Genomic DNA, 25216 nt, shown 5'->3' on the forward strand with positions numbered 1-25216 from the left:
ATTCTTTTCCATTATAGGTTATTACAAGGTATAGTTCCCTGTGCTGTACAGCAGGTCCTTGTTGTTTATCTATTTTATACATGCGGTTTATTTTTTATCATAGGGACCCTCAGTCACTCATGATTTTTGGAAAGACTGTCCTTTGCTCCATGCTGTGAAGTTCTCCTTTCTGGAAAAATCAGGTGTCCACGCCTGCTTGAGTCTGCCTTGGGCTCTATGATATTGTGATTTATAATAAGAAATGTATATTTGCTCCTCATTTCTGTCAGAGAGCTCCTAAAACCCTTGGAATTTCCTAAGTGCTAAGAGCCATAAAGTTGTCTTTTGTTATTTGTAACAAGTTCCTTTCAACCACATCAGAGTTTGTGGTAATGAGGTAACTTTGGGAAAGCCCCTGAGGATGGAGGCTGGTTGCCAGGGAACCAACCTTGTTGAGAGAGTTGGCACCTTCACATACACACCCTTACCTCCGGGGAGGGGAGAGGGACTGCAGACTGGATCAGTCACCGATTGCCTATCAGCGTAATGAAGCCTCCTTAAAACCCCCTGGTCTGTAGACTGTGGAGAGCTTCCGGCCTGATGAACTCCTGGAGGTGCCAGGAGGGTGGCCCACTCCCCAGGGAGCAGGGAAGCACCCAGCCCCTTCCCTGTTGCCCTGTGTCCCTCTTCCATCTGGCCGTGCCTGAGTTATAACCTTGTAGAATTACAGATCTCCTGAATTTCCCGTCCTGCCTTGGCGTCTGCTTCTCAGAGGGCAGGAACCAACATACCGCCCATAGATTTAAAGTTTATTTTTTTCATGATGTTTTACAGTTCCCTCTGTAGAGGTCCTACACACCTTCTGTTAGACTTACCCCGTGGTAAGTGACGTTTTGTAAGTGGCGTGTGTGGTGGATTAGATATGGCTGCAAATTATTTTTAGCTCCTCCCAACAAGAGGCAGAGTCTGCTACCCCTCCCTCCTCGGGCTGCCGGGTGGGGCGCGGCCCACGTGGCTGCAGTGTGACTTCCGAGCCTAGGTCTCGGGGTGGGGGGGGGCCTCCCTCGCTGTCACCGCTGTACAGGTAGGTCCTCTCTTCTGTGTTTCCATCTTCTTGTCTCTCCATGCTTCCTTCTGGGTATTTTCTGATTTACCTCTGCCTCGCGGATTTCCGTCTTCGGTTCTGTGTGACATGCTGGGACCCTCATCCACCGGGTTCTTCGTCTCACCTGTTTCAACTTCCGCTTCCAGAGTCTCCACCTGGTTCTTTGTGATTCTTATTGGTTTCAAGTCCTTGGCCACAATCCTCAGTCTCGCCTTTTGTCTCCTCAAGTGTAGCAAGCACGGTTATTTTGCCGTGTGGCTGTGGTCTTTCTGCGGTGAGCGCTTTCCCGTGGGTGCGCGGGTAACACGTGCTTGCTGGGCATTATTTAGGAGGTGGGATCTCCCGCTGAACGGACAACCGACTGCGTGACCGTCTCCACTGAGCAGCTGGAACATTTGCTCTATCTTTTAGACAGGGATGTGTTCAAATTTTCCAGAGGGTGAAGACTGCTAATCTTATTTGTGACAGTCTCTAAAGTGGAAATGCCTTGTCCTCGCCTGGCCATCTGCATCAAGAAAAGGGCTCTGCTCCATTTGGGCCTGGGAGGAGCCAGTTACCAGGGCCAGTTGAGGTTGGGGCATTTGAGGTCACCGTGCCTTTCCAACCCCTACTCCAGCTGTGTGGGGACTTCAGAGAGGAAGGCATGGGCCTTCGTTAGCTGTTCCTTCTGGAATGCTTCCCTAGGCACCGGAGTCAGCCTCCTGTGTTTGCGTGATCTCATCCATCAGTTGATTCCAAAATGTTTGTTCAGTAATGCATAATGCTCTTGGAAGCTCTCACCCTGACACTCCCATCCCACCTCACTGGACCCTGGACCCCTAGCCCCATGCTAGGTGCAGCCCGGAGGAATGAGCTTGGCGCTGCGGGTTATACCTCTGGCGCTACAGGTCTTCCCAGACCTCAACAGAGATGGGCAAGGCGTTCTGGGGGGTGTTTGTGTGTATTTTGTTTGTTTTCTGTAACTACTTTATGGAGATATAACTTATGTACTAGTCAATTCACCCATTTAAAGTGTACAATTCAGCTGTTTGTAGTATGTGCACAGTTGCACAACCAAGACTGCTATCAATGTTAGAACATCAACATCACTCCAAAAAGAAATTTCATACCTGTTAGCAGTCACGCCCCGTTCGCCCACCTCCAGCCCCTGGAAACCTCTAACCTACTTTCTGTCTCTATGGATTTGCCTATTCGGGACATTTCACATGAATGGAATCATACAACAGGTGGTCTTGCATGCCTGGCTTCTTACGCTGAGCATAGTGTTTTTGAAGTTTATCCCTGTGGTAGCCTGTATCAGTGCCTCGTTCCTTTTCATTGCTGCATACTGTTCCGTTGAATGGATATGCCACATTTTATTTATCTGTTCATCAGCTGATGGGCATTTGGATTGTTTCCACTTTTTTTGTTTATTGTGAATAATGCTGCTATGAACATTCATCCCCAAGTTTTTGTGTCGATAAATATTTTCATTGCTTTTGAGTATATACCTAGAAGTGGGACTGCGAGGTTGTTTGTAGCACTGTGTTTAACGTTTTGAGGAAGCGCCAGACCGTTTTCCAAAGCAGCTGCACCATTTCACATTCCCACCAGTGATGTGTGAGAGCTCATTTCCCCACGTTCCTGCCAACACTCGCCATTCTGATTACAGCCATCCTGCTGGTTGTGAAGTTGTAACTCACCGTGGTGTGGACTCGCGTTTTCCTGGTGACTAATGATGCTGAGCGTCTTTTCCTGTGCTTACTGGTCACTGGTGTATCCTCTTTGGAGAAATGTTTATTGAGACCCTTTGCCCGTTTTTCACTGGGTTATTTGTCTTTTTATTATTGGGTTGCAAGAGTTCTTTATATATTCCAGATTCAAGTCCCTTGTCAGATACACAATTTGCAGATATTTTCTCCCATTCTGTGTTGTTTTTTCATTTTCTTAACAGTGTCCTTTGATGCACAGAATTTTACATTTTGTTGATGTCCGGTCTGTCAGTCTTTCCTTTAGTTACTTGTGTGTTGATGGTGTCATATGTTAAAAGCTATTGCCTCATACAAGGTCATGGTGATTTACACCTAGGTTGTTTTTTCCCCTAAGAATTTTATACTTTCAGCTCTCACATTTAGATCTTTGGTCCACTTGGAGTTACTTTTTAGGTACGGCGTGCGGTAGGGAGCCAACTCTACTGTTTTGCATGTGGAAGCATCTTGTTTTATTTATGTTCTGTAACCCTCTGGTTTTTCATAATTTGGGCAAGAAAGCATCATTTTTTTTCAGTTCCTACAGCCCAGTAAAGCTGGCTTGCCATCACGCCATTGCGTTCCCATCGTGCACCCCACAGAAAATTATCCTTGAGCGGTGCGTGTACACACTCTCTCTCTCTCCCCCTCCCCCTCTAACCCCACAGAATTGGGAGCGCCCTCCTCACTGCTCCCACCCTGGCTACAAAGACTCCTGAAAGCCCTCGCATAAGCAGTTCTTTCCTCTGGCTGAGTCATCAGCCGTTTCTAAGTCCTTTTGCTAAAACACTAATATTTGTATTGTGACCTAGTTTATCAGATCTTTTCCAGGGCTGGTTAGCCAGCTCCTGAGTAGCTGGGGTCAGGACATGGGGAAAGGAGCCTATGCCGAGTAAACGGCTCGGGGAGGGGATCTGGTGGAGCAAATAACTAGGTGCCACACGTGCTGCTCTTCTGAGAAGGTTGGCATCTGTGTCACACTGCAGTAAAATCCTCTAGAAGAAAAGCACCGTATCTTATATGTCATCACGTCCCCAGCACCCAGCACATGGGCCAGCATAAAGCAGGAGCAGGGAAGAAATTTGGGGAAGGAATAAGTGGAGGGGAAATGCCAGCAGGGAGGGAGAGGAGAGTTGGGGGCAGGAGAGACTGAGTGTGGAAGAGCTTAAAGAGTAAGGGACATCGAGAGGGGCATTGGGCGGGCTCCAGCGCAAAGGCTGCCTCCTCTCCCGTGCTGGCCTGGCCAACAACGGGACAAGGGCTGCGCGCTCCACGTGACTGTCCGGGAGAGGGCGGCGGGCCCCTGGAGGAAGCTGGTGCGTTCTTTCCGTGCACCCCTGGGAGACGCACCCCGCCGCTGCTCACAGCTGCGGCCTCTGCCCAGTGGCCTCGGCCCCGTGGAGGTGCAGCCTGCTCTTTGCCCTGCAGAGAACAGGATTGCGGTGCCTGCCTGCCTGCCCCGGTCTGGCCCCCGCCCAGGGCTGAGCATGCCCGCACGGGCTCACCCCAGAACCAGGCAAAGGAAGGACAGTGGCTGTTTGCCAGCCTGCTGGGACCAGCCAGGCCGAGGCAGTGTCTGCTGGCAATCTGATAAGGGCCCTGGCCACTAACTCAGTTGGCAAACGATGGAGAGCAGAAAATATCTGCTCTTTGCCACTCACATAAAGGGGGCAGTCGGTGGGTGTGTTCAAGCCTGCAGGTTGCTGTAGTGGGTTGAATGGTGTCCTTCCAAAAGAGAAGTCCAAGTCCTGACCCCTGGTACTTGTGAATGTGACCTTATTTGGAAATATGGTCTTTGCAGATGTCATGCAGTCAAGGATCTCTAGAGGAGACCATCCTGGGTTGAGGGTGGGCCCAAATTTCAATGACTGGGAAAAAAGGGAGGGGGAAGTTTAAGAGACACGGGAAAGGAGGTCACGTAGAGACAGAGAGAGGCAGGGATTGGAGTGATGCAGACACCCAGGGCCACCAGAAGCCGGAAGAAGCGAGGCAGCCTCCTCCCCTATAGGGCATCCAATGGGGCCGTATCCGGCTGAGCCTGTAAGTTGTGTTCCTGTGAGGAATGAGGCAGTTCAGGGCCCAGCCGGTGCCCGCCGGGTACCGATGTCCCCAGGTCCCAAGCTGAGGGCTCCCAGACCTCTGGCAGGCAGTAGGAGATAGAAAGGAGGAGGATCTTGTTCATTGACCAAACTGATGAGGCCACGATGTTGAAACCCACAGTCTCAAGTTTAATGTTTTCTGGAAGAGCATTGGGGCAGCACAAAGCAGCAGGTGGGCGCCCCACTCACCCGCAGGCCCATGGGAACATGGGTTTTAAAGTCTGACCAGCAGAAGTCCTTCAGGGGGGTGTGGGGACCCCAGACCCCACAGCCAGGCCCAGGGAGGACAGAGGGATCGGTAGACCCAGCATTTCCGAGCGGCAGGAAGGCAGGCTCCCATAGGGGCTTAGGGCCCCAGCCAGGAAGGGGGTGACCCCAGCCCTGGGTGTTAATGAGAAGCAGGGAAGGGGCTGCCGGGCCAAAGCCAGTCACAGGCCAGAGCGCCAGTTCCAGGCCGCACCCCGCTGCAGGTGTTCCCCCACCTGCAGAGCGGGGCTTTTGACCCCAGTGCTGGGAGAGGGTCGGGGGTGGTGAGGGGACCTTCCAGTCCCTCCCAGCTCTCGCTGCCCTGGGGCCCCAGGACGCCCTCCTGCACTGTCTTAAGCTGCCGGTCAAAGAGGCCCCGGGGTCGGGGGGCTGGGGAGCTGCACGCCAAACCCTCTGGGAAGGAGGACTCAGATGGTGTGCAAGGGAGTTTCTAGAAAATGCTGTACAACCATGACGGCTGCTACAAAATCAAAGGCCCTGGTGCCTTCTGTGGGGGACCCGTTGGAGAGGAGGGACAGAAAACCAACACTGAGTGACAGGCGTGGCAGCCATGCCCAGGAGGTGAGGGTGGGGTGGGGGCGTGGAGGGGAGCCAGGCCAGGATGCACTGCTCTGCTTCCTTGTACTGGGTTTTGCTCCTCATGGGACCACCTGCAGGTCTGGGGCCCCCGAGGTGCCCAGCTGCTGCCGGGAGCCTGCTTCTCCCAACCCAGAGACCATGGCCGAGGGCTTGGCCATCCCTCGGGGGAGCTGACACTTGCTGCCCCCCAACCCCGTCACCATCACGGCTTGTGCCAGGCCAGCTGGACCCTCATGCAAGGCTGTCTACAGGCCGTGGATGTCAGCCCAGCTGTCCCCCAGGAAGGTTCACACGTGGCTTAAAATACTAAGCCAGGCGTAGTTCCCTGTCCCCACGCCCCCACCCCCCCTTCCACATCACCCTCGGCGTCCACTTTACATCTTCTCTTACAAGGAGCCTCCTGTGGCCTTGAGTGGCAACAGCCCACCCCCGGGGAGCCAGAGGGATGGCGGGAAGTCAAAGACAACAATGCCTCCCTTTCTTCTCCATGGTTTACTTTGCTCCTTTCACAGCATTTAGAATTACTATTTGCAGTGGCGGGAGCGAGGATGGCTGACTCTGGGGTACTGCGGGGGCGCGCCGGGCGGGGGTCACCTAAGGACACGTGCACAGAGGGGAGTTCCCTCCGCACCGGCTTGCTGACTTCATCTGCGGACACGGCAGGGCCCGGGGACCACACAGTCGCTGTAAATTCCCACTCCTGGGAGGGGCGTCGTGTGAAATGCCAAAGCTGGGGGCGTGGGGGCCCAGGGGACCGGGATGGAGGGAGGGCCGGCCAGGAAGTGGCCGCGTGCTGGACCACAGGGGTCCAACGGGGCGGGGCGGGGTGGGCAAGGGGAGAACAGGAGGTTAGCCCACAGCGGTGGGGCCGGAGGCCAGCGGGTGGCTAGGGCTCGGCAGCCGGCTTGACCAGGTAGCCGCTGAAGGTGATGTAGGTGTCAAACTCGTCGCTGAAGATGGCGTTCTCGCGCTCGCCCTTGAAGAGGCGCACCCACACCTCGTCCTGGTCCCGCAGCTCCAGCATCAGGCTCTGGCTCTGCATGATGCTGCGGTCGCTCACCTGGGCGTACAGGATCACCACCTCCTCCCCGTTCTTCATGATGTGCAGGTACGTCTCCTTCTGGTTCCAGGTGTGCACGTTGAGGCTGAAGAAGTAGACGCCGGGCACGTAGCAGTAGAACTTCCCCGTGAACATGTTGAAGTGGCCGTAGAGGTTCACGAACTCCGTGTCGAAGATCACCGTCTGGTAGTAGTCGTTGCTGTGCAGTGGCTTCTTCCGGCCCACCGAGAAGGCGGCGTAGTGGTTCTTGCACTGGTCCCCGGGGGCCCCCATGGACCCCTTCTGCCCTTTGGGCCCCATGTGGCCCCTGGCACCCATGGAGCCTGTTCTGCCGTATTTGCCCTGCAGGCCCCGATCTCCTCGGTCGCCCTTCTCACCTAAATGGACGGGAAAACACGTGGCATCAAGCAACCTCAAGGATTGTTCTGTTCTCGCCCAGAAGCAATCTTTTTTTTTTTTTTTTCCCCTTCTGGAAATTCCTGGCAAAAAACAGGGAACATATGGGTTTATCCAAAAGCAACAGGCACAGTGGCCAGGCCCTCAGCTCCGTCCAAGCAAATGAACTGCAGATGCAGGGGCCAGGCCTGGGGATCTGGGACCCGGGCCGCAGGGCTTCCCAGCTCGGTGGTGCCGGGCTGTGCGAGGCTGCTGCTGCTCACAGGACCAGGAACCTGGGGCTTTGATGCGAATGCAGGTGGGGTGAGATCCTGAGCTGCTCTTAGGCTTCTTCTCCTGTGGACCCCTTTCCAACCTCACCTCTTGGAAGGGGGCAGGAGAATTTTAGAAATGGAATTTCCTCCTCTGCCTTAACTCCATCATCTCCTCTGCCCTCCAGTCAGGACAGAACAGAGCCCCCTCCCCAGGGGAAGGTCCCCTCTGCTGGTCTCCATGCCTGACCTTTCAAGATGGTGATGTTGATCTGCGGCACCGGGATGGCCTGGTACACGGGGGTACCAGGGTCACAGCAGCGAAAGCACCGGGAAGCAGAGGGCTCATCTCCCTGCCTGGGGCTGTATTTTTCATGCTTTTCTTCAGCCCTAAAGGAGTAGAGACATCACTGTGAAAGCCAGCAGCTCTCAGAGCCAGGAAGTCTTCTCTTTTCTGCTGCTGGAGGGTCTGGGGTCCCGGACTCGCCTCCTCCCTCGCCTGGATGCATGAGGCTGTATTAACGCTCCCTCCACAGAGACTGCACTGGCTCCGTGTGAATTCTGAGATTCTCGCTGAAATTTCGGGAAGAGCCCCCTGCCCTCTGTTAACAGCAACGATGCTCTTGGAAACAACAGTAGCCAAAACAGCAATGACTTGGGTGCCTGGCAAGCTGGAGGCTGCGTGGGAGAAAGCGGCCCCTCCGGGAGGGGTCCTCGGATCACACGACAGTGCTGCGCCTAGACATGCCCTTCGTGTATCTAGGATTCTAGAAGATGCTATAGGAAGCTGGCTCAGGGCTCAGCCACATCTGAGAGGCAGTAGCTGGAGATTCTGATGTTTACAACCTTACATTTGGAGGCTGCTCCCTTGAGACAGGGTCGGGGGTTGGGGGGGGCCGGACAGCTCCATGCTGCCACCTCGAGGCGTCTCGCTGCACTGCACCGTGCTCTCTGCAGCTCTTTGGCTGTGACTGGACCATCTTGGAGGTGGCACAGTCCCTCTCAAAGGGCCAGCTCCTTGTCTAACTCTGCTCCCATTTTCAAGCCCCAGACAGTCCAGGAAATGTATCTGTATGCCCCCCAACTCAGTCACCCACAAGCCCCAGACTCCCAGACAGACCCCCGTCCCCACCTGTCACCAGAAGTCTCCATCTAGAGATTCAATGAGCCCTACATGAGAGATGTCATATGCCTCTAGAACCTGCCACTTGCCCCTAGAATCTCCTCTTTCCAAACCCTGTTCCCAGCATCAGCATAATCACCAGTCACCCAGGATGGAACCTTCAGCCTCATTCCAGACGTCTGGCCTCACCACTGCATTCTGAGGATCACGGAGTCCTGAGGAGTCAGCCCCATCCCGCTATAAGAGTGCCTCCAGGAGCTGGGCCCTCAGTTCTCCTCACCTCTTAAAATATATATATTTTTTATTTTTAATGGCAGTGCTGGGGATTGAACCTGGGACCTCCTGCATGCTCAGCACGTGCTCTACCACTGAGCTACACCCTCCCCCTCCACTACCGCTTGAATGCTCTCCTAGAATTCATCTCTCCCACAGTTCATCCTCTGCTCTGCCTCCCTCCAGGGTTCCTTCTAGAGCACCATGAAATTTAAACCTCTCCATGACTGCCCTATGGGATCTAGTTCAGGAGAGACCCTTCCGCACCAGGCTCAGCTCCCCCCCCATCCTCCACCCTCTAGCATCAGCCCCCATGACCCCAAACGACCCAGCAGCCCTTACACTGCCAGACACTAAAATAGCCACACCTCACACGTGCCGTCCTGGCGGCCAGGTGGCCTTCCCCTCCTTCCGTTCCTGGGATGCTCCCCAGGTGTCCTTCAAGACGCAGTCACTCCTCCACTTAGGTTCCCCACCCCCGCCACGTCCACGTTGTGGACACACCTGTACTGCAGAGCCTTCCTCACGGCACTGAGTCATGTGTGTCTGTCCCCCCGCAGCCTCAGAGTTCCTGGAGGCCAGGGACTGTGTCATACATGTGTGTGTCCCCAGTGCCTAGTGGATGGCCAGACTAGTCGTGGCACTTGATCAATGTTGGTTGAATGAAAAGGAGGACGAGGAGGAGGAGGAGGAGACAGAGGAGAAGGATGATGTCACTTTGCCCCAAATCCTGTGCAATCCCATTAGATGGCCTGAAGCCTTGGGGAGCAGGTCAGCCCAAAGCGCAAAGTGGTGAAGAACTCAAAGGCAGCATGGGGCGGTCCCCCAGGTGTCTAGGACCTCACGTCTGATGAATGACGTTGTCACGAGTAATCCTGACCATTCTGTGTATCCTTACGAAACATCCCAGGTAGGCTGAAGTCTGCACAGCACACATAGTAGGGTGTACTATGACAACAGCGCCACTCAGAAGGAGTTCGTAGCTTTTCAAGGAAAGCCACCACTTCTGTGCCAGTCATCAGCCTAGTCACCCACTGTGTAACTGGATCAGACGTCAGCTGGTGTGGAGACCAGCTCTCTGCCTGGCATCGCACCTTCTCCTCTTCCTGGCGGTGCTGAGAAGCCCAGCAGATACCCTCAGAGGACAAAGCAGAACACAAGGAACCCGAGGGCTGGGCTTGGGGCTTTGGCATTCTCTGTTTTTAAGGATGTGTCTGCCAAACTTCATGCAGACCCACATTCCTCTGGGGTTGGAATGAGGCGGGGTGACTGTCCTCGGTTTCAGATAAGGCACCCGGGTCACTGAAAGGGGAAATGGCGCCTCTGTCCCCCAGCACCAGCCCCTAGCCTCAGCCTCTGCCCCTTTTCCTGTAGCCGCAAACTAGCAGCCCCTGCACACCCCGGACCCCAGGCTCAACCCCGCCGAGCCAGAGCTCCTGCATCCACACATCACAGCCTCACCTCTCAGTGTGGTCCAGCGGCGGCTCCTTGGTTCCCTCCTGCTCCTGCTGTTCCTCCTGCCCACGCGGCACGCGGCCCAGCACCAGGCCACAGGCGAAGGCCAGCAGCAGGCAGCACGCCAGCGCAAGTCCCAGCGCACGGGAGCCCATCTCCCCGCCGAGCCCTGCTGGGAAGACACACAGAGGGACACGGGCTGGAAGAGCCCCAAGGGAAGCAAGTGTTCACCAGACCCACAAGCCGGGAAGGGCTTCAGCCGCTGGTGCTCTTGGGAAAGGAACCACACACACACACACACACACACACACACACACACACACACACACACACACACACAGCATTCACACACCCTCTCTACACACACACTCACATATACTCACAAACTCTCACACCTGCACGCTCACAAACCCTGGTGCAGATTCACACACACACACGCCCTCGCATACACTGCCACTCTCGCGCACTCAACACACACAGTCATATGCAAGTACACTCCACGTGCCCTCAGGACACTCAGTACACTTACAAACTCACTCAGACCCACACTCTCATGTTCACACTTGCACACAGCACACATGTACTCCCATGCACTCACACATGCGTGTGCACACTCACGTAGGCTCACACACACACTGCCCCTGGGTTTCAGCCCACCAGGCTGGCATTGGAGCCCTGAGCTGCAGGCTGCTGCTGAGTGTGGCTCTGCCCAGCCTCCTCCCACCATCCCAGAAAGGAGACCCCTCCCCACTGAGCTCTGCAGATGAACACTTCTCGGCCCTGTTAGGACAATGAGCAAAATCTCGAATGAATTTGAGGGGTCACTGTCCAGTGACTCTGCCCCAGCCCGCACTATGGGCAGGCAGGTGCCAATAGGTTGCTCTCTGGCCACCAGGGGGCGCACCAGGGAGCGTCCTGGAACCTCTGATGCAGGGAGGGTGTCCGCCCAGCTCCAGAGGGCAATCGTCCTCATCTCAGCCAGCGCCTGCGTCTCTCGTTCATAAGTGCTGTCCACAAAAGCTCTGGACAGGACCCTTCTGGTCCAGGAGTGAGATTGTCCTAGAAAGATATGCACTGGGGGTTCCCAGTGAGCCCCTCGGGGGCTGTGCCTGGGCTTAAAACAGACAGACCATCCCACCCACCAGGTTTTCCCCACCGGAGGTGTCACCCTGGCTAACCCCAGCAGTGGGGTTCACACGCGAGCCACGTGTGCCTTGGCTGTTCTGGTGGCTGGGAAACCTCCCCATCCCAGAGAGGGCGACTGTGGGCAATCTCAACCCATTTTGTTCACCAAGACGTACAGTTTAACACCTAGTGGGCCAAATAGGACACTTAGTTCGCAGCGGCATAGTGAGAAAACGGAGGCTGGGGAGTAGGAACCACCCACTGCCCTGCAGCCAGGCCAGGGCTGGGGTCCAGGCTTCGTGGGGAGGGGCGGAGAGTCAAAGCCAGGGAGCAGTCTCAGGAGGTCCTGTGTCGGATTTTTCTTTAGTTCCTCTTTCATGTCTGAAACACTGAGACGGATTTCTGTTTTTGTCAGTAGTCATCTACCCGGATGAATGCTCCTTTCACGTGTCTTGGGCGGCCGTGCCCGGCTTCCTCCACCTCCCGCTGCTCTGAGCCTCGCGGCTGGTGACGGTGCAGCCCTCTCCACGGGGCCAACTTTTTGGCTTTGTTCTTTATTCTGCATGTTAGTGGGCTCGCTGTTTAGCTCTGAAGACAAGATGCTCTGGTCGCCCTCCCTGCTGGAGCCCCAAGCCAAGTCGAGAGAACCAGGAGGAAGCAGAGGACTGGACACCAGAGCCCAAGGTGCTCCCCATGGACCCTCAGGGATGTGATGAGACTCTGAGCCAGGAAGGCTGGCCTCCCCAGGAACTCCTGCCCCGCCGTGACCCACATCTCTGCCAGGTCTTCAGTTCTCCACCTGCCCCCTGCCCCCATCCCTGCAGTGGATTAGCTTGGCCCCACCTCCTAGTTCTCTACCAACCAACCATCCGTCCCCAATGTCAGGGCCCCAGAGACCTTCCCAATGACCAAGAGACTGCCTGGACCAGGCCCTCACTCAAAATTTCCACTATCTCCCCTCCGGTTGCCAAAGAAAGTATATAAATGTAAATGTGATTTATAAAATACGTGTTAAAATCATCCCTCCCTCCGTCTCCCCACCCCCACCCCATCTCTCCGGGCTCCTTCCCCAGGCGGGCACCGTCCTCTCCAGTCTGCTCCCACCCTTGGGCTGCGTCGCACAGCACCCCTTGTCCTGTGTTCGAGCTCCCTGCTTCTTAAACTACAGTCACCTGGGGAATCTTGTTCAAATGCAGATTCTGATTCAGCAGGTCTGGGACAGACATTTTCAAAAAGCCCCCAGGTCCTGCCAAGGCACCATACTTTGAGTACCAGGTTCTAGCCACACCCCCAAGCTCTCGGCATCTGTCTGTCTGCCTGCATCCTCCTCCCCTGGCCAAGAGCATCCTTCCTTCTCTTCTACTCATGGCCAGGCTAATGGGACCGACAACTGCCCCCAGCAGGTGCTGGGTTTCCCTGTATCTTTTCAGCTGGTCCTTATAACCCTATAGGTTAGGGTTCATTCTGAGAACACTTCCCCATTAGTTTTTACCCCATCACAGGCCTCGGATGGACCTGCAGTGAATCCTTTAAGGAGACAATTTTCATTCATTATGATACCAAATTCACCAGTGAAGAAACAGAGATGTCGAGAAGTTGCTTATCCTAAGACTGCACGGTTTTTAAGCGGGGGGGCTGGATTTGAACTTGGCGGTTGCTCTCAGATCACATCAGAATCCTACCTAAGACCCAACTCACGTGCCTCATATTCCTCCTGAAGGCTTCCCAGACCCTCAACTGGAAAAAGAAACACAAAAACAAATCTCTCCCTCCTTTTTTTTGCTTGCACTTTTCATATTGGCTCACTCTACAGAGAGTTTTGCTTGGCCTGGAAGATTCTACACAGCGGACCCGTGACCTCCTCCGGGCCTGGGACGTGGCTTGGTTCCTCTCGGACCCGCAAAGCATCCTGCAGCACCCTGAAGTCGCCGGCTGCTTAGCAAATATTTGTCAGATTGAATTCTCCTAATTTGTTTATTTCCTATTTTTGTATTTCCTGTTTTTCCTTGGCGCCTTGATAATTACTCTCTTTTTCCTTTTAAATGCCAAGCTTGCATCACTTGAAAGGAAAAGAGGTTTTCCTTTATTTAAACTTTTTTTTTTCCTGAATCCAAAGTAGTATGTAGTCATTTGAGGAAAGTGGAAAAAATAAGAGCAAAAGGAAGTCAAACACTGCCTCGGATGCTTTTGTCTTCCAGGTTCCTCAGCCTTGGCACGGCTGACATTTGGGGCCGGACTGGTCTTTGTCCCGGGGAGGCTGTCCTATGCCTTGTAGGATGTTTACCAGTGTGCCTGGACTCCACCCACCACGTTCCGTCAGCACACCCCCATCCCCAGTTGTAACAACCAAAAAAAGCTCTCCAGACTTTGCCACGTGTCCCCTGGGAGGCAGAAATCCTCCCCATTGAGAATTAGTCCTCTACCCACAATGGAAGCACATTTTTGCATGTTGGTATGTCTCTTTCCAGGTCTGGAAGAGGGATTTTCTGTACCTGGATCAGGGGAGATGGGAGCCAGGATGCAGCCGGTGTGGGGGTGATGGCAGCAGTGGGGGTGGGGCGTGGGGTGGCCCAGCAGAGTCGGAGGCGCCAGGGAGACTGAGGGAGGGCAGCGGAGGCTGGTGGTTCTCCTCTAGGACCGCCTCTTTGGAGCCGAAGCAAACCCAGATTGAAGCCCTCCCTTCTCTAAACGTACCTTCAGAGACACTTTACAAGTCCCACAGCAAAGGCAGCACCATGACATTATGATCGTTTTACTCGCTTTTGGGCAAAAGCAGTATTGGCCAACACCCACTGAGCCTGGCTCCAGCCCACGTTCGTGATCTCTGGTGAAATGAAGTGCCCTGCAAGCGGGGAGGTTTTGCCCCCAGAAAGGCGACTCGGGAGAACGCCCTGTGTTCTGAACGCGAGGCAGGTCCGGGAAGCGGCCCCCCCGGAATCCTCGGCCAGTGGTGTGTACCCTCGTGATTCTGGACCCGCATGGCCCAGTCTCGGGCTGTCCTGCAGTCAAGGCATCTGAGGTCAATTCCAGCGTGACTCAAGTTCTGGGCTTGCCTATCCCAAACCCTACAAAGACAGTCATTTGCCAAATTCCACGGCAATTCCATGAACGTCTTTTTCTCCCACCCACTCCCTCCAGGACCTACAGTTCCTCAGCTCCCCTCTCCTCAACCCTCCCCATCTCCCTGCAGCTTAGCCTCCAACAGAGAAGAACCCCCCACTTTACAGCAGATGGGAGGGGCGACAGAGGGCTGGGGGCAGTTACGGGGTCTGGAGGAGGGCAGGAAGTCTGCAAACACTAACTCGTGAATCATTTTTATCCCTCCCCAGCCCTCAGATGGACCAGTGGTAAATGGATCTTTAAGGAGAGGATACGCACACACAAGTTCAAGTTTACTGGTATCTGTTTAAAGTCGGTCCTGTCATTGGGGGGTGGGGCACCCACCTCCATGTCATGCCTGTGTTCCGAAACTAAACTCCCAGAGCTCGGGGTCCATATGTTTGCCTTTTGTCTTGATGCCACACTCAGCCCAGTGCCATTTGACGGAAGTGTCTTATAAATGTGGTTTTCCCTCTCCCTTAATCATCGGGTAACCAGCTGTTCCGAGAGGTGAGAAGCTTAGGATCTCCCTGGATTAGAAGGAGCTTAGAAGGAGCTTGGATTAGAAATCCAAATGCCCCCGTAGCTCAGGAATTCCCTTGCGGCAGAAAATTTAACACAGTCGCAGTTCACGGAATGCCTGTGGTTTGCACAGCATCATGTAAGAGCTTGGGAGACGGTGACTGAACCGTAGGTTGAATCTCTTCCCTGACCTCGGGAACATTCCCGGCCAGCAAAGGAGACAGACGTGCACCCAAGTACAGCTCAAGACAGAATGACAGATGTTGACTCAAAACATGACACTCTAGGCCTGTCCTGTCCACTGCAGTGGCTGCTAGCCACCTGTGGCTATTTCATTTTAAACCAATGAAAAGTAGTAGGTAGGGGAGGGCATAGCTCGGTGGTAGAGCGCGTGCTTAGCATGCACAGGGTCCTGGGTTCAATCCCCTGTACTTCCACTAAAAAAAAAAAAAAATTTAAACCAATTAAAATTAAATAACATTCTAAATTCCATTCCTCAGTCACGCCAGCCACATGCCAGCAGCTACAGGATGCGGGGCACTCCCATGCTGGATGGCACAGGGCAGAGCGTTTCAGTCACTGCAGAAAGCTCTGCTGGGCAGCTTTGTTCCATTAAAATGAAGTGGGGGGCGGGGGGAAGTAGGAACTAGGAGCAAACAGCAGGCCCGGCATCTGGGAGGCATTTAGACCCCTTCCTCTCATGCGTCCGCCAGATCAGTCACCGACCCGCGTTAATATCTCCTGAATGTCTCTGCTCCTGTCTACGATTTGTCTGTATGTGATGCTTTCCAGGACCTCTGGCTGTGTCCCAGACCTCAATCCACCCAAGACAAATACCTTTGCCTGGCTTTTCTGGGGCCTGGACATCACCCCCCAAATTGTACATGCTTCTCGCGAGGAAGCTCAGCATAAGAGAGGACTTTCTGCCACACCTGATGTCTTAGGGGTCAAGGCTGCAATTTGGCTCTGCATCCAGTCACTCCCTGTTTCAGCACAGCATCCACAGGCACCAGTCCTTCCGCTCATCTGCTCCTGCCACCTCCCCTCCCCAGGAGCCGCTCCACCACATAGGAAGCCCTGGGGCTGTCCCTCTCTGCTTCCACATCTGGTGGAAATTCTCCTGTGGAGAAGCTCTGATTTCTCCACTCGCCGCAGGAGGTCCCCTGGACTCAGATCCTGGGGTGCCCAGAAAGGAGAAAGCCGCATGTTGGGGTGTCCCTGTGGTCCTGATGGCCATAGGGATTGTCTGACCTTGACATCTGCCTCCCTTCTCCAGAAGCCACTCATCACACTACTTCTCCACTTACTGGACTCCTCCCACCGGTGATGGGCAGGAGGGAGGCAGGTGACTTCCAGGTGATAAATGACATTTGCCAATTCCAGGAGCCCGTTTAATATCTAATTTTCCCTTCTACAGTCGGGCAGCCCCAGCCAGTCTCGGACTCTTTCCTGCTGCCCCCCAGCCTTGTAGAGGAAGCAGCCGCGGGGTGATGGGCGGCCCTTATCAAAGGAACTGTCGGTTGGGGGCGAGCGGTGCCTTTCCCAAAAGATGTGGGCGTCCTGGCCCCCGTCTCGCTCGCTCTATCTCCCTCTTCTACTTTTTTCAAAGACGCCTTTCTCTGGCTTAGAGGAAGAGGGTGTTTTTGTTTGTTTGCTTTTTCAGGTTTGGGGGGTTTACTTGGTTACCGCCAAAGCCCAAGGCTGGGGAATGGAAGTGGGGTCTCCCAGGGCTACTTGCTGGTTGATAAGCTGGCCGGGGACAAAAACGGCGAAGGAAAGCGCGCGCAGGCCTTCACCCCAGCCTGAACGCCTCCTTCCTGCCCCGTGCAGCTCGCTGCACGCGGACCGGAGGGGCTCACCTGGAGCCCGGAGCGGGGGCTGCGAAAGCGTCTGCCCGGCCCCGCAGACCCCGAGACCGCGTGGGCGGCGGCGGCGGCGGCGGCGGCGGCGGCAGGCCCGAGGGGCGCCCGGCCAGCCCGGCCCTCCCAGTGCAAACAGAGGCGCCCTTGGCAGAGCCGTGTCCCGAGATCACCTCCCGGCCGCCAGGCCTCGGTGGCGGCTTGCCCCTGCTCCGGGAGCCGCGTGAGGGAGGGGAGCCGCCGCAGCCCGCGCCGCAGGCGGCCTGGCCCGTGCCCCGCCGTGCCGCCCCTTTCCCAAGCAGTACAGATGGTTTCGGTTTTCTGGGACCTGAAAAATCGCTGCCGCATCTCGCACCATCTCTGGGGGAAGCTTGGCCAAAGGTAGGACTTTGTCCCACACCTAACGGCGTCTAAGTCAAGAATGTAATTTAGCTCAGCACCCGGCCCAGCCCAGGCTGCTCACGGACCTCCATCTCCCATGAGGGCGGCAGGGAGCCTGCCAGCGATGACCACCCACCTCTCCGCCCCTGCTCTGCCCACTGTCTCCCAGTGTCTATCCTCCGCGACCTCCTCCTTAGAGACAGGCGTTTTCCAGACTGTGTCCTCAGCCTGCAGCTCCCCGCACTCCGAACACTTTGCACTAGTCTTTTCAACCGGCAGCTCCCTGACCCTCGGTCCCAGCGGGCGTCCCTGGCTGCCGGGCTCTAGGCCTGCGCTCTCCAGAACAGTGGCCGCCAGCCCAGGGGGCCAGTTGAATGAATGAAAATGAAACAAAGTGAAAAATTCCTTTCTCAGCCACTTGAGCACACTTTGAGTGTCTACCCTCTTGGACATCTCCAGTATCTCAAAGTCCTGTTGGACGGCACCGGTCTGGACCCAGGTGTCCAGCCATCCTCCAAACACCTCCTCTTGGCTCTGTCATGAGACCCTTGACCCCCCAGTTAGCTCACTGTCGTCCCCCCCAGTCCCCACCATCCCAGGCCCCGGCCCCTCTGTGCTGTCGCCAGGCCTCCGAAAGTTCTCCCCTCCCCCCACCTCGGCCTCTGTCGCCACTTCTTTCTCACTCTTTGCCGGCCTCCTCGCCTCCCACCTACCTTCCAAGCCGCTTCCCAGAGGCAGCTTTCAGACCTGCGCCTCTGACAGCTGCCCTTGGCTAAAAGGGCTTCCCGTGAAAATAAAGGGGATCTTTCCCCCCAGAGCTTCACCTTCTGGCTCCTGCCTCCTCCCTGGCCCCGCCACCCCCACCCACACGTGCACCCCTCACTCCAGCCCTCTGGAGTCGCTGGAAGTCCCAACACAAGTCACACAACACCGGTCCTCTGTCTCTTTCTCCTGTCACCTTCCACAGTGCTGTGTCCTTCCGAGCCCAGCCTGATGCCACCTCCTCCAGGAAGTCTCCTCTAGGGCACAGACCAGTCTGTAACGGTTGGCTGGTCCTGGTCGGGTCCCCTCACAGACCAGGAGGTCCCCATACACAGAAGCCGTGTCTCACTTCACACGTGCCTCCAGTGTCTGGTGTCTGCCTCTCACTATTGTCTGACCTCCATTCTCACTGTTGGCTGTTCCCAAGCAACACAGCTGTCATCCAAAGAGACTTCAAGCCCGTGTGTTCAAATCCGTCTCTAATTCAGGATGGCTTCAAGCCATGGGGTCCCAGTTCAGGATGGCGGGGGTTGGCGGAGAAGGGAAGGAGGAGAGTGACCCAGGGCCCACTATTAAGTGTCATGGGAATGTCATCGGAGTCTGACAGTTAGTCCTCTTTTCCCTCAAACGCTCCTCTTACTGGAACTCAGAAAATCTACCGCTTCAAAAAGTTACAACCCACTGCCCCCATTCGCCAAAGTTACAAACCTCCTAAATGCCCTGCAGCAGCAGCCTAATCAGACAAATGGTGGTGCCTCCACGCAGCGGAAGAGTAAAATAGAGGTGGTTGGTTCAGGGTGGCAAACTCAACTGCCTCCAGCCGTTGTAAGACAATAGGGAGAGGAGGAGATTGTGGCCAACCATGAAACACATGCTCTGTTTGAAGGCATTTAAATACATAAATAAGTAAATGGTGGTGGGAGGGGGAGGGGCAACTTTCAGCCGGTGGCGCTGAGTGACCTCTGTCAACAGATGAATATTTACTGTCTCAGAAAGATGTTCACAAAATGCTGATGAGTAGAAATGCAAGTTGAAAACATGCATACACAAACACACATCCACACACACGGATCCTCCGCTGCAGTGATCTGAGGCCACCCACCTAGCTGCTAACAGCAACTATCTGTGGGTGATGAAGATACGGATGTTTGCTATTCTCTTATTTTTGTGCCTCTGGGGTTTTCCCCTATAACAGTCACATATTTTTTCACATTAAGTCCACATTGTTTTCCACTTAGAAAAATGACAAATCAGCCCCACCCTGGAGACGAAGAGCGCATTTTGTTTATTCTGGAGAATCTGAGTCTATGCGTGGAAAAGGAGAACGGGGGAGGGGCTTGGGGCTGCTATGGCAAGTTTGTGGCTCGAGCGGACGTGTAGAATGTAAATTACCCCAGTGCTGAAGTCCCACGTTCTTTCACAGGTGTTTATTGAGTGTCTGCTGCGTACCCGGCCGCGGGCAGGAGTCAAGGGACACGACGGAGCAAGAAGAAGATCAGCCCTCCTCTGGGGCAGCAGAACCCTGGAGTTGCCATGGCTACGGGTTAGGCTGGGAGGGCACCTAACTGGGACGCAGGCCAGCCAGAGAGAGCACGTTTTCGAGAAGCAGGCGGATTTGTTCTGCCGTTGACACACCAGTCGCTGGTGTACTTGCTACTGAAGGAGGCTGCCTGCAGCCATGAAGCAGGAGGAAACGGAACCAAACCCTTGAGCCCCCCATCAGGAATTCCACTCAAGGGCCAGGCGAGCTAACCAGCCCGAGAGCAGTGCCGCCGTTTATCAGAGTGGTACCATTTCCTCCCGATGAAGCTCTGCCACCTGGTTAAGCACCTGCCACGTGCTGGGCTCTGGGCACATGCTTTATGGATGCTACTGAACTGGATCCCTACGATCGCCTCGATTTCTCAGAGGAACAAATGAGCTCAGAGTGAGGAGGCCACTCACCCCAGGCCCTGCCATGGCAGGTGCTGGAGGTCAAGTGAGACCCAGGTGTGTGACGGCAAAGCTCCTGCCATTTCACCTCGAGGGGCCTCCAGGAAGATGCCAGGTAGGGCAGGCTTGTCCAGCCAAACCACTGTCCTGCTGGCGCTCACACCTGCCGGGCGGGCGTCCGCCTGCTTAGCTCATTCAGTTACAGCAGGAACAGCAGCGGCGGCCCTGGGCCCTGAGGAGCTGATCCACCAGCCAAGCCCTTGCGTTCTTCCCTTCAGCAGATCACTGGGGGTGGGGGGGGCTTCTCTGTGCCGGGCACAGTGCCGGGCACGGGGGACCCACTGTCTTCATGGAAGCCATGTGCTAAGATCTCCCGGTGCCAGGCTGCCAGCATCTCAGCACCCACCGTTGGAGTTTAATTCCTTTGGGTCTAGGCACAGAATCACCAGGAAACCCCTCCCCATCACACCTCAAAATTAGAAGGGGTGTGGGAGGTGTGGCCTGTTGAATGTGCACTTTTAGGGCACTGTTTTTGCAGGGTAGAGAGAAATCAGCACACGGGTGAGCTCTGCAGGGGAGGGGAGGGGGAAGGCCGTATGGTGTAGAGATGGCAGATGGTCCCACCTCCAGCCCTGTGCCCTCAGGTGGTTGGAAGCAAAGGGTTTGAGGCCAAGCGCTGCTGGCAGGAGGAAACAGGGTAGAGAGCTGATGCTGGGGGTGCGCTGTGCGTGCCCTGGGGCTGCTCTCCCTTGGGGCTGCCTGGAGTCAGGTGTGGGGGACCCCACAGGAGAAGCTCCCACAGAGAAGGGACCAGGAGCAGAATCCAGGACCTGAGAATGGAACAGAAGGGGGAAGGGCGCATTGGACGCCAGTCCTTGTCCCCAGCTGCCCTGGCCTGGCTCCGCTTGTTTTGTGGGGTCATTCTCAGGGTCCGCTCCAGCCAGACCTAAGGCCAGTTTCCAGAACCCTGGGTCTTGCTCTCATAGCTACACATTAAGGGGTTGGTGGGGGGTAGATGTCTTGATGCTGGAAACCTAAGAGCCACAACCACCCCAAACCCCACCGAGATCCACCCATCTCTCACCAGAACCCACTTCAGTCTCTTCACACGCAGAAAGGGCCCAAGTGTTTCCAAGCACACCCCAGGCGCCAGCTCTGACCACCAGCCCCAGAAACCTGCAGGGCCAAGTTGCAGGGCCGGGCCCAGCCAACGTCTGGCCGGCACCTGCCTGCGGCTCCACCAGGGCTGGCAGCCTTCCCAGATGAGGTCCTTTTCCTCCTCTGGTCCCCAGGGCAGAGGGCGGCTGGTAACCAGATGTCCCCACTTAGGGAGGGGGTGCAACAGTGGTGAAGGGTTTGGGGCCTTCTCTCAAGTGTGGAGTCACCAGCAGCCAGCACAAGGCTCCAAGAACCTGGGGTCCCCACACCCGCTGAATCCCCCACTGCCCGCCCCGCCTGTCTGCCTCTTTTCCCGTGCTCCCTGCCCTTCCTGCCTCCCTGCCCGCAGTCTCCTGCTCTGCTCCATCTCATTTCAAGGAAAATTCCTACATGAGCCAGGGAGGTGGTCAGACATGAGGCACAGCCTGGCCCACATCCTGACGGTCGTCCTGCGTGGGGCGGATGCCCGGGCAGGACTGTGCCAGTCCCGTCCACAGCTGGAGAAGGGGTTGACTCCAAAGGCCCCTGGGCAGGCCAAGGACACCCTGGTGGGCAGTGGGGGGCCTCTAGTGCCTCGACCCACACCCATCCCGCTTTGAGCCCAGTTCTGGGAAGAAACACGGGCAGGATGAAGGGCCTCCTGGGTCCAGGAGCCGCTTCCGTCTCCAGCTTCACAGGCACTGCTCAGCTGCCCCCCTGATGAGGACCCAGAGATAAAGATGCCCTCAGAGAGCTCAAGAGGACCTCTTCACAGGTCCGAGCCCCTCTCCGAGCGGCAGGGAGGCCGGGGTCAGAGGTCCCAGACTGCAGTGGCAGAAGTTTCACCGCGGGGCTTGGGAGGAGGAAAGGAGCTCGCACGCCTGCTTCTGCACACCTGTGGTTAAGTGCAGAACTGGCCCCGCCAGGCTGAGGACGCCCGGGCAAGCCCTCCAGAATCCCAAATCCCGTGCCCTGCGGTCCCAGCTCATGGGGCTGCCCCAGGAACCCAGAAGGAGGCACCTGTCCAGGCTTTGACAATCCTTTTCCAAATTCTTCTCTAAGTGAGCAGGTGATCCCTCACTGTGGGAGGGATCAAGGAGGGGTCCAGGGTCCTGTCCAGGGAGCTGCTTTGTCTCATTTGACTTTAAGAGAAGGCAGATTTCAGCAGGTAAAAATGGGAAGAAAATAATAACCCTCGGCCCATGCGGTAGTTGCGCTACGAGGATGAAGCACCCCAGGAGGTCATCGCCCCCACTTCAGTACCTCTGGGCTCTCAGGGCAGGGGGACGAGGCCGCTCCCGAAATGCCCATTTCTCTCCCCAGCGGACGGGCAGAATCAGCCCAGTGTGGGGACCACAAAAGAATGGAAACTTCCTATTCTTCCTTTCCTTGGCAAGCTGTCAACGCCCACCTCTCTCCTAGGGCCCTGGAGCCTCCGTGACCCCCAGCTCCAGAAACAGGGACCCACATGAGGACCGGCCCTTGGAGACAAAAACGCAGCAGCAACCTCGTGGCCAGCGAGGACGCCCAGCGGCACAACTGTATCTACGAAATTCTTTTCATCTTTGTTTTGATGGGTGAAGCTCAATGCCAGAATATTTGGTTTGTGAGTCATGCTAATTATAGCTGGGGGGTTGGGGGAGGGCAGGAGGCACCAGGAAGAACAACAGAAAGAAGCAAGTTCCAAAAAATTATGCTGTGCTGGTTGCCCTGAATAGGGAGGTTCCATCCCAGGAATGAGGAGGGAGCTGCCTGCACCCTTCCAGGGACCATGACGTTGGCTTTCTTGGCTCCCACCTGCCCGCTGGCTGGCTGCACCTGCCCCAGACAGGCAGCGGTGTCCTCTGGCTGCACGAGGCCCACCCGTGTCCTCCATCACTTGCATTTCTCTGTCTCCCTGACCTGCTGCTCGCCCGTAGCATGTTCCTTGGCATCACAAGGGACTCAAGGTGGGAGGAGAAGGAGGAGAGAGAGCCAGAGGAGAGGACCAGAGTCCCTGAGAAGCAGAACCTGGCTGTCCTTCCGGCCCCAGGGCACTTTCTCTGCAGGCAGCTGGGAAGTGGGAATTTGGGTACTTGAGAAGCTGGGGTTCCAGCCTCTGCTTGGAAAGCTGTGCCTCCTTGAGCAAGTCACATCCCTTCTCTGAGCACAGAGATGCAACTTTGGGAGTCTCGGGCCCTCCATCTACAGCTTTGGGACAAATCATGAGCCTCTCTGAGCTCTTCAGGGGTAAGAGGACCATTGATAGAATTATTGAGAGTCAGTATTTGCTCATCACTTGCTGTGCAGAAAACACACACACACACACACACACACACACACACACACACACACACACACACACACACACACACACACACCATGACTGCTGTTATTTTTATTTTCACTGCTGTTGGGACACCCCTAAGCTCTGCTCAGCTCTCAAGTCAAGAGGGAGAGTGGAGAAGTGGGGCAGGGAAGAGGACAGCTCAACCTTCTGCCCCCCCCCGTCTCCCCACCACTAGTGTTTTTTCTACCTCTCTGGCCGGCAGAGATGGTGAGGGGGCCTCGTGAAGAAAAGACTCCTTCCGCCAGGCAGGCCTCTCCCAGCAGCCCACTTGGTCAAGTGCCTCTAGCTGTAACCTTGTACGTGGGGCTGGCCACGTGCTTCCCCGAACTATAAAAAGCAAAGGCCTGGCTGCCTCTGAGGACCTCACACCCTCCCCCAGGGACCCAGGATGTAGCTAGCTGTTGAGAAAACTCAGTTTCTCAGGACACTCCCCATTTTCAAAGTTTGGAAGGAGGAAGTTCCAAGGGTGCCAAACTGCTTGCATTCTTAGAAACCGAGGGAGACAGAAGAGACGGCAACAAGTCACAGGGAGAAACAGCTCCCTCCCTCTCCCTCAAGTAGATCAGGAGGGCCCAGCAGTGTCTGAAGCACATTGGGGTCCCACAGGAGCTGTCTGGGAACCGGCACAGTGGGGCTCGCACGGTAGCGTGGGTGCCCGGGACAGGTGGGGGTCACGCCTGTGCCGTGCAGGCGCCTGCAAGAGCTAGGTGGCACTCAGTGCGCGGAGAGGCATGCGCAGCCCAGAGTCTCCGGTGCAGCTCAGCGCCGCGGGCCCAGACCTGCGCCACGTTCGGCGGTGCAGGCAGCCCAGAGGGTCCCCGGAAAAGGGACATTAGTTTTTCCTGTCCAGTCTGGATCCCCTCCAGGGACACCAGGCCATCAGATGCAAGGGCCAAAGTCAGCCTTCCCCTGTTCTGTGTGGGCTCCAAGTTGCCCCCAGGCAGGGCTGGCTCTCAGGTGGTCTAGGCGATGTTGAGGTGGGGGCTCCCCCACCAGGTGCAGAGGGGACTTGGGCATCATTCCTTTTCCTTCCACACCCAGAGAAGAGTGAAGCAAGATGAAACCCCACAAAAATCGGGGGAGGTGCAATCATTCCTGACAGCTCCTGTCTGCCACTGAGCCCCCTGCTCCCTGGTCCCAGAGGGAGACCATGGCCATGGCACCTCTGCTACAGAAGGGAGTAGCAGGAGCCAGTACCGGGCCCTTCCCCCAAACTCCTGATCTTTCTGCCTCTTTGCCACGAATGCCACCCTGGCCCCTCCCACCCCTCTCCTCGCCCGCCCCGGTGGAGGTGTCTGCTGGGCGACCAGGCTGAAGCCACGAAAAGGACCCGCAGCAGCCCAGAGTCCCACCAGCCACGTCCCCGCCCGCCAGGCACCTACCTCCAGCCGCCAGCGTCTGGGAGCGAGCGGGGCGCCCGCGTCCTCCCCAAGGCCTCTCTTAGAGCATCTCTCAGCGACGGAACCTCCTCCCGGCCAGGTCCGGGGAAGACCAGACTTGTCGAAGGAGAGAGCGGGCAGGAAGGGAAAAGTCCTCTGGGAAGAGGGTGCAGAAAGTTGTGGGAGTGCAGGCAGAGCCGGCCCCTTCCCGGCACCTGGATCTCCTCGGCTCCAAGGTCTCTTTGGCCAGAAGCGGAAACGCGGTTTCTCGAAAGTAGAGGAAGAGCTGAAGAAAGCGGGACAGACGCGTAAAGAGCAAACCCCAGCCAGATGTGAGCGGCCGCGGAGCCTCAAACGCTCCCAGTGCATTTTATCCA

At 56.1% G+C, this 25216-nt stretch overlaps 1 protein-coding gene and 1 long non-coding RNA gene across 4 annotated transcripts in view; one reads left to right on the plus strand and one right to left on the minus strand.

The window, feature by feature from the left end:
• LOC105105798 (uncharacterized) overlaps nt 1-25216 on the plus strand; it is a 45613-nt gene that overhangs the window by 15748 nt on the left and 4649 nt on the right. Inside the window, exons 3-4 of the long non-coding RNA XR_010384538.1 lie at nt 19486-20109; nt 22554-22737. This is a non-coding gene — a long non-coding RNA (uncharacterized LOC105105798). The remainder of the gene's footprint in view (nt 1-19485; nt 20110-22553; nt 22738-25216) is intronic.
• On the minus strand, nt 5019-25206 carry C1QTNF1 (C1q and TNF related 1). 3 transcript variants are annotated; one of them, XM_010999628.3, is made up of 4 exons: nt 24843-25206; nt 10321-10483; nt 7714-7853; nt 5019-7193 (listed from the first exon to the last, which is right to left on the minus strand). In XM_010999628.3, the coding sequence occupies exons 2-4, from the start codon at nt 10467-10469 to the stop codon at nt 6643-6645; spliced, it is 840 nt and encodes a 279-aa protein (XP_010997930.2). In that variant the 5' UTR covers nt 10470-10483; nt 24843-25206; the 3' UTR covers nt 5019-6642. The 3 variants fall into 3 exon arrangements, with proteins under 3 accessions (XP_010997930.2, XP_031325095.1, XP_064351505.1); XM_031469235.2 differs by having other exon boundaries at nt 10321-10486; XM_064495435.1 differs by lacking the exon at nt 24843-25206 and adding an exon at nt 18771-18885.

Source organism: Camelus dromedarius, chromosome 16 (genome assembly GCF_036321535.1).
Source record: "Camelus dromedarius isolate mCamDro1 chromosome 16, mCamDro1.pat, whole genome shotgun sequence".
NCBI classification, from domain to species: Eukaryota; Metazoa; Chordata; class Mammalia; order Artiodactyla; family Camelidae; genus Camelus; species Camelus dromedarius.

Bases quoted from the DNA above. Each gene is read 5' to 3' on its own strand.
- C1QTNF1 (XM_010999628.3), bottom strand. From the start codon at position 10,469: ATGGGCTCCCGTGCGCTGGGACTTGCGCTGGCGTGCTGCCTGCTGCTG. The intron at 7,854-10,320 runs GTGAGGCTGTGA...CTACTCCTTTAG, and splicing joins CCGCTGGACCACACTGAGAG to GGCTGAAGAAAAGCATGAAA. The intron at 7,194-7,713 runs GTCAGGCATGGA...CCGTCCATTTAG, and splicing joins CAACATCACCATCTTGAAAG to GTGAGAAGGGCGACCGAGGA.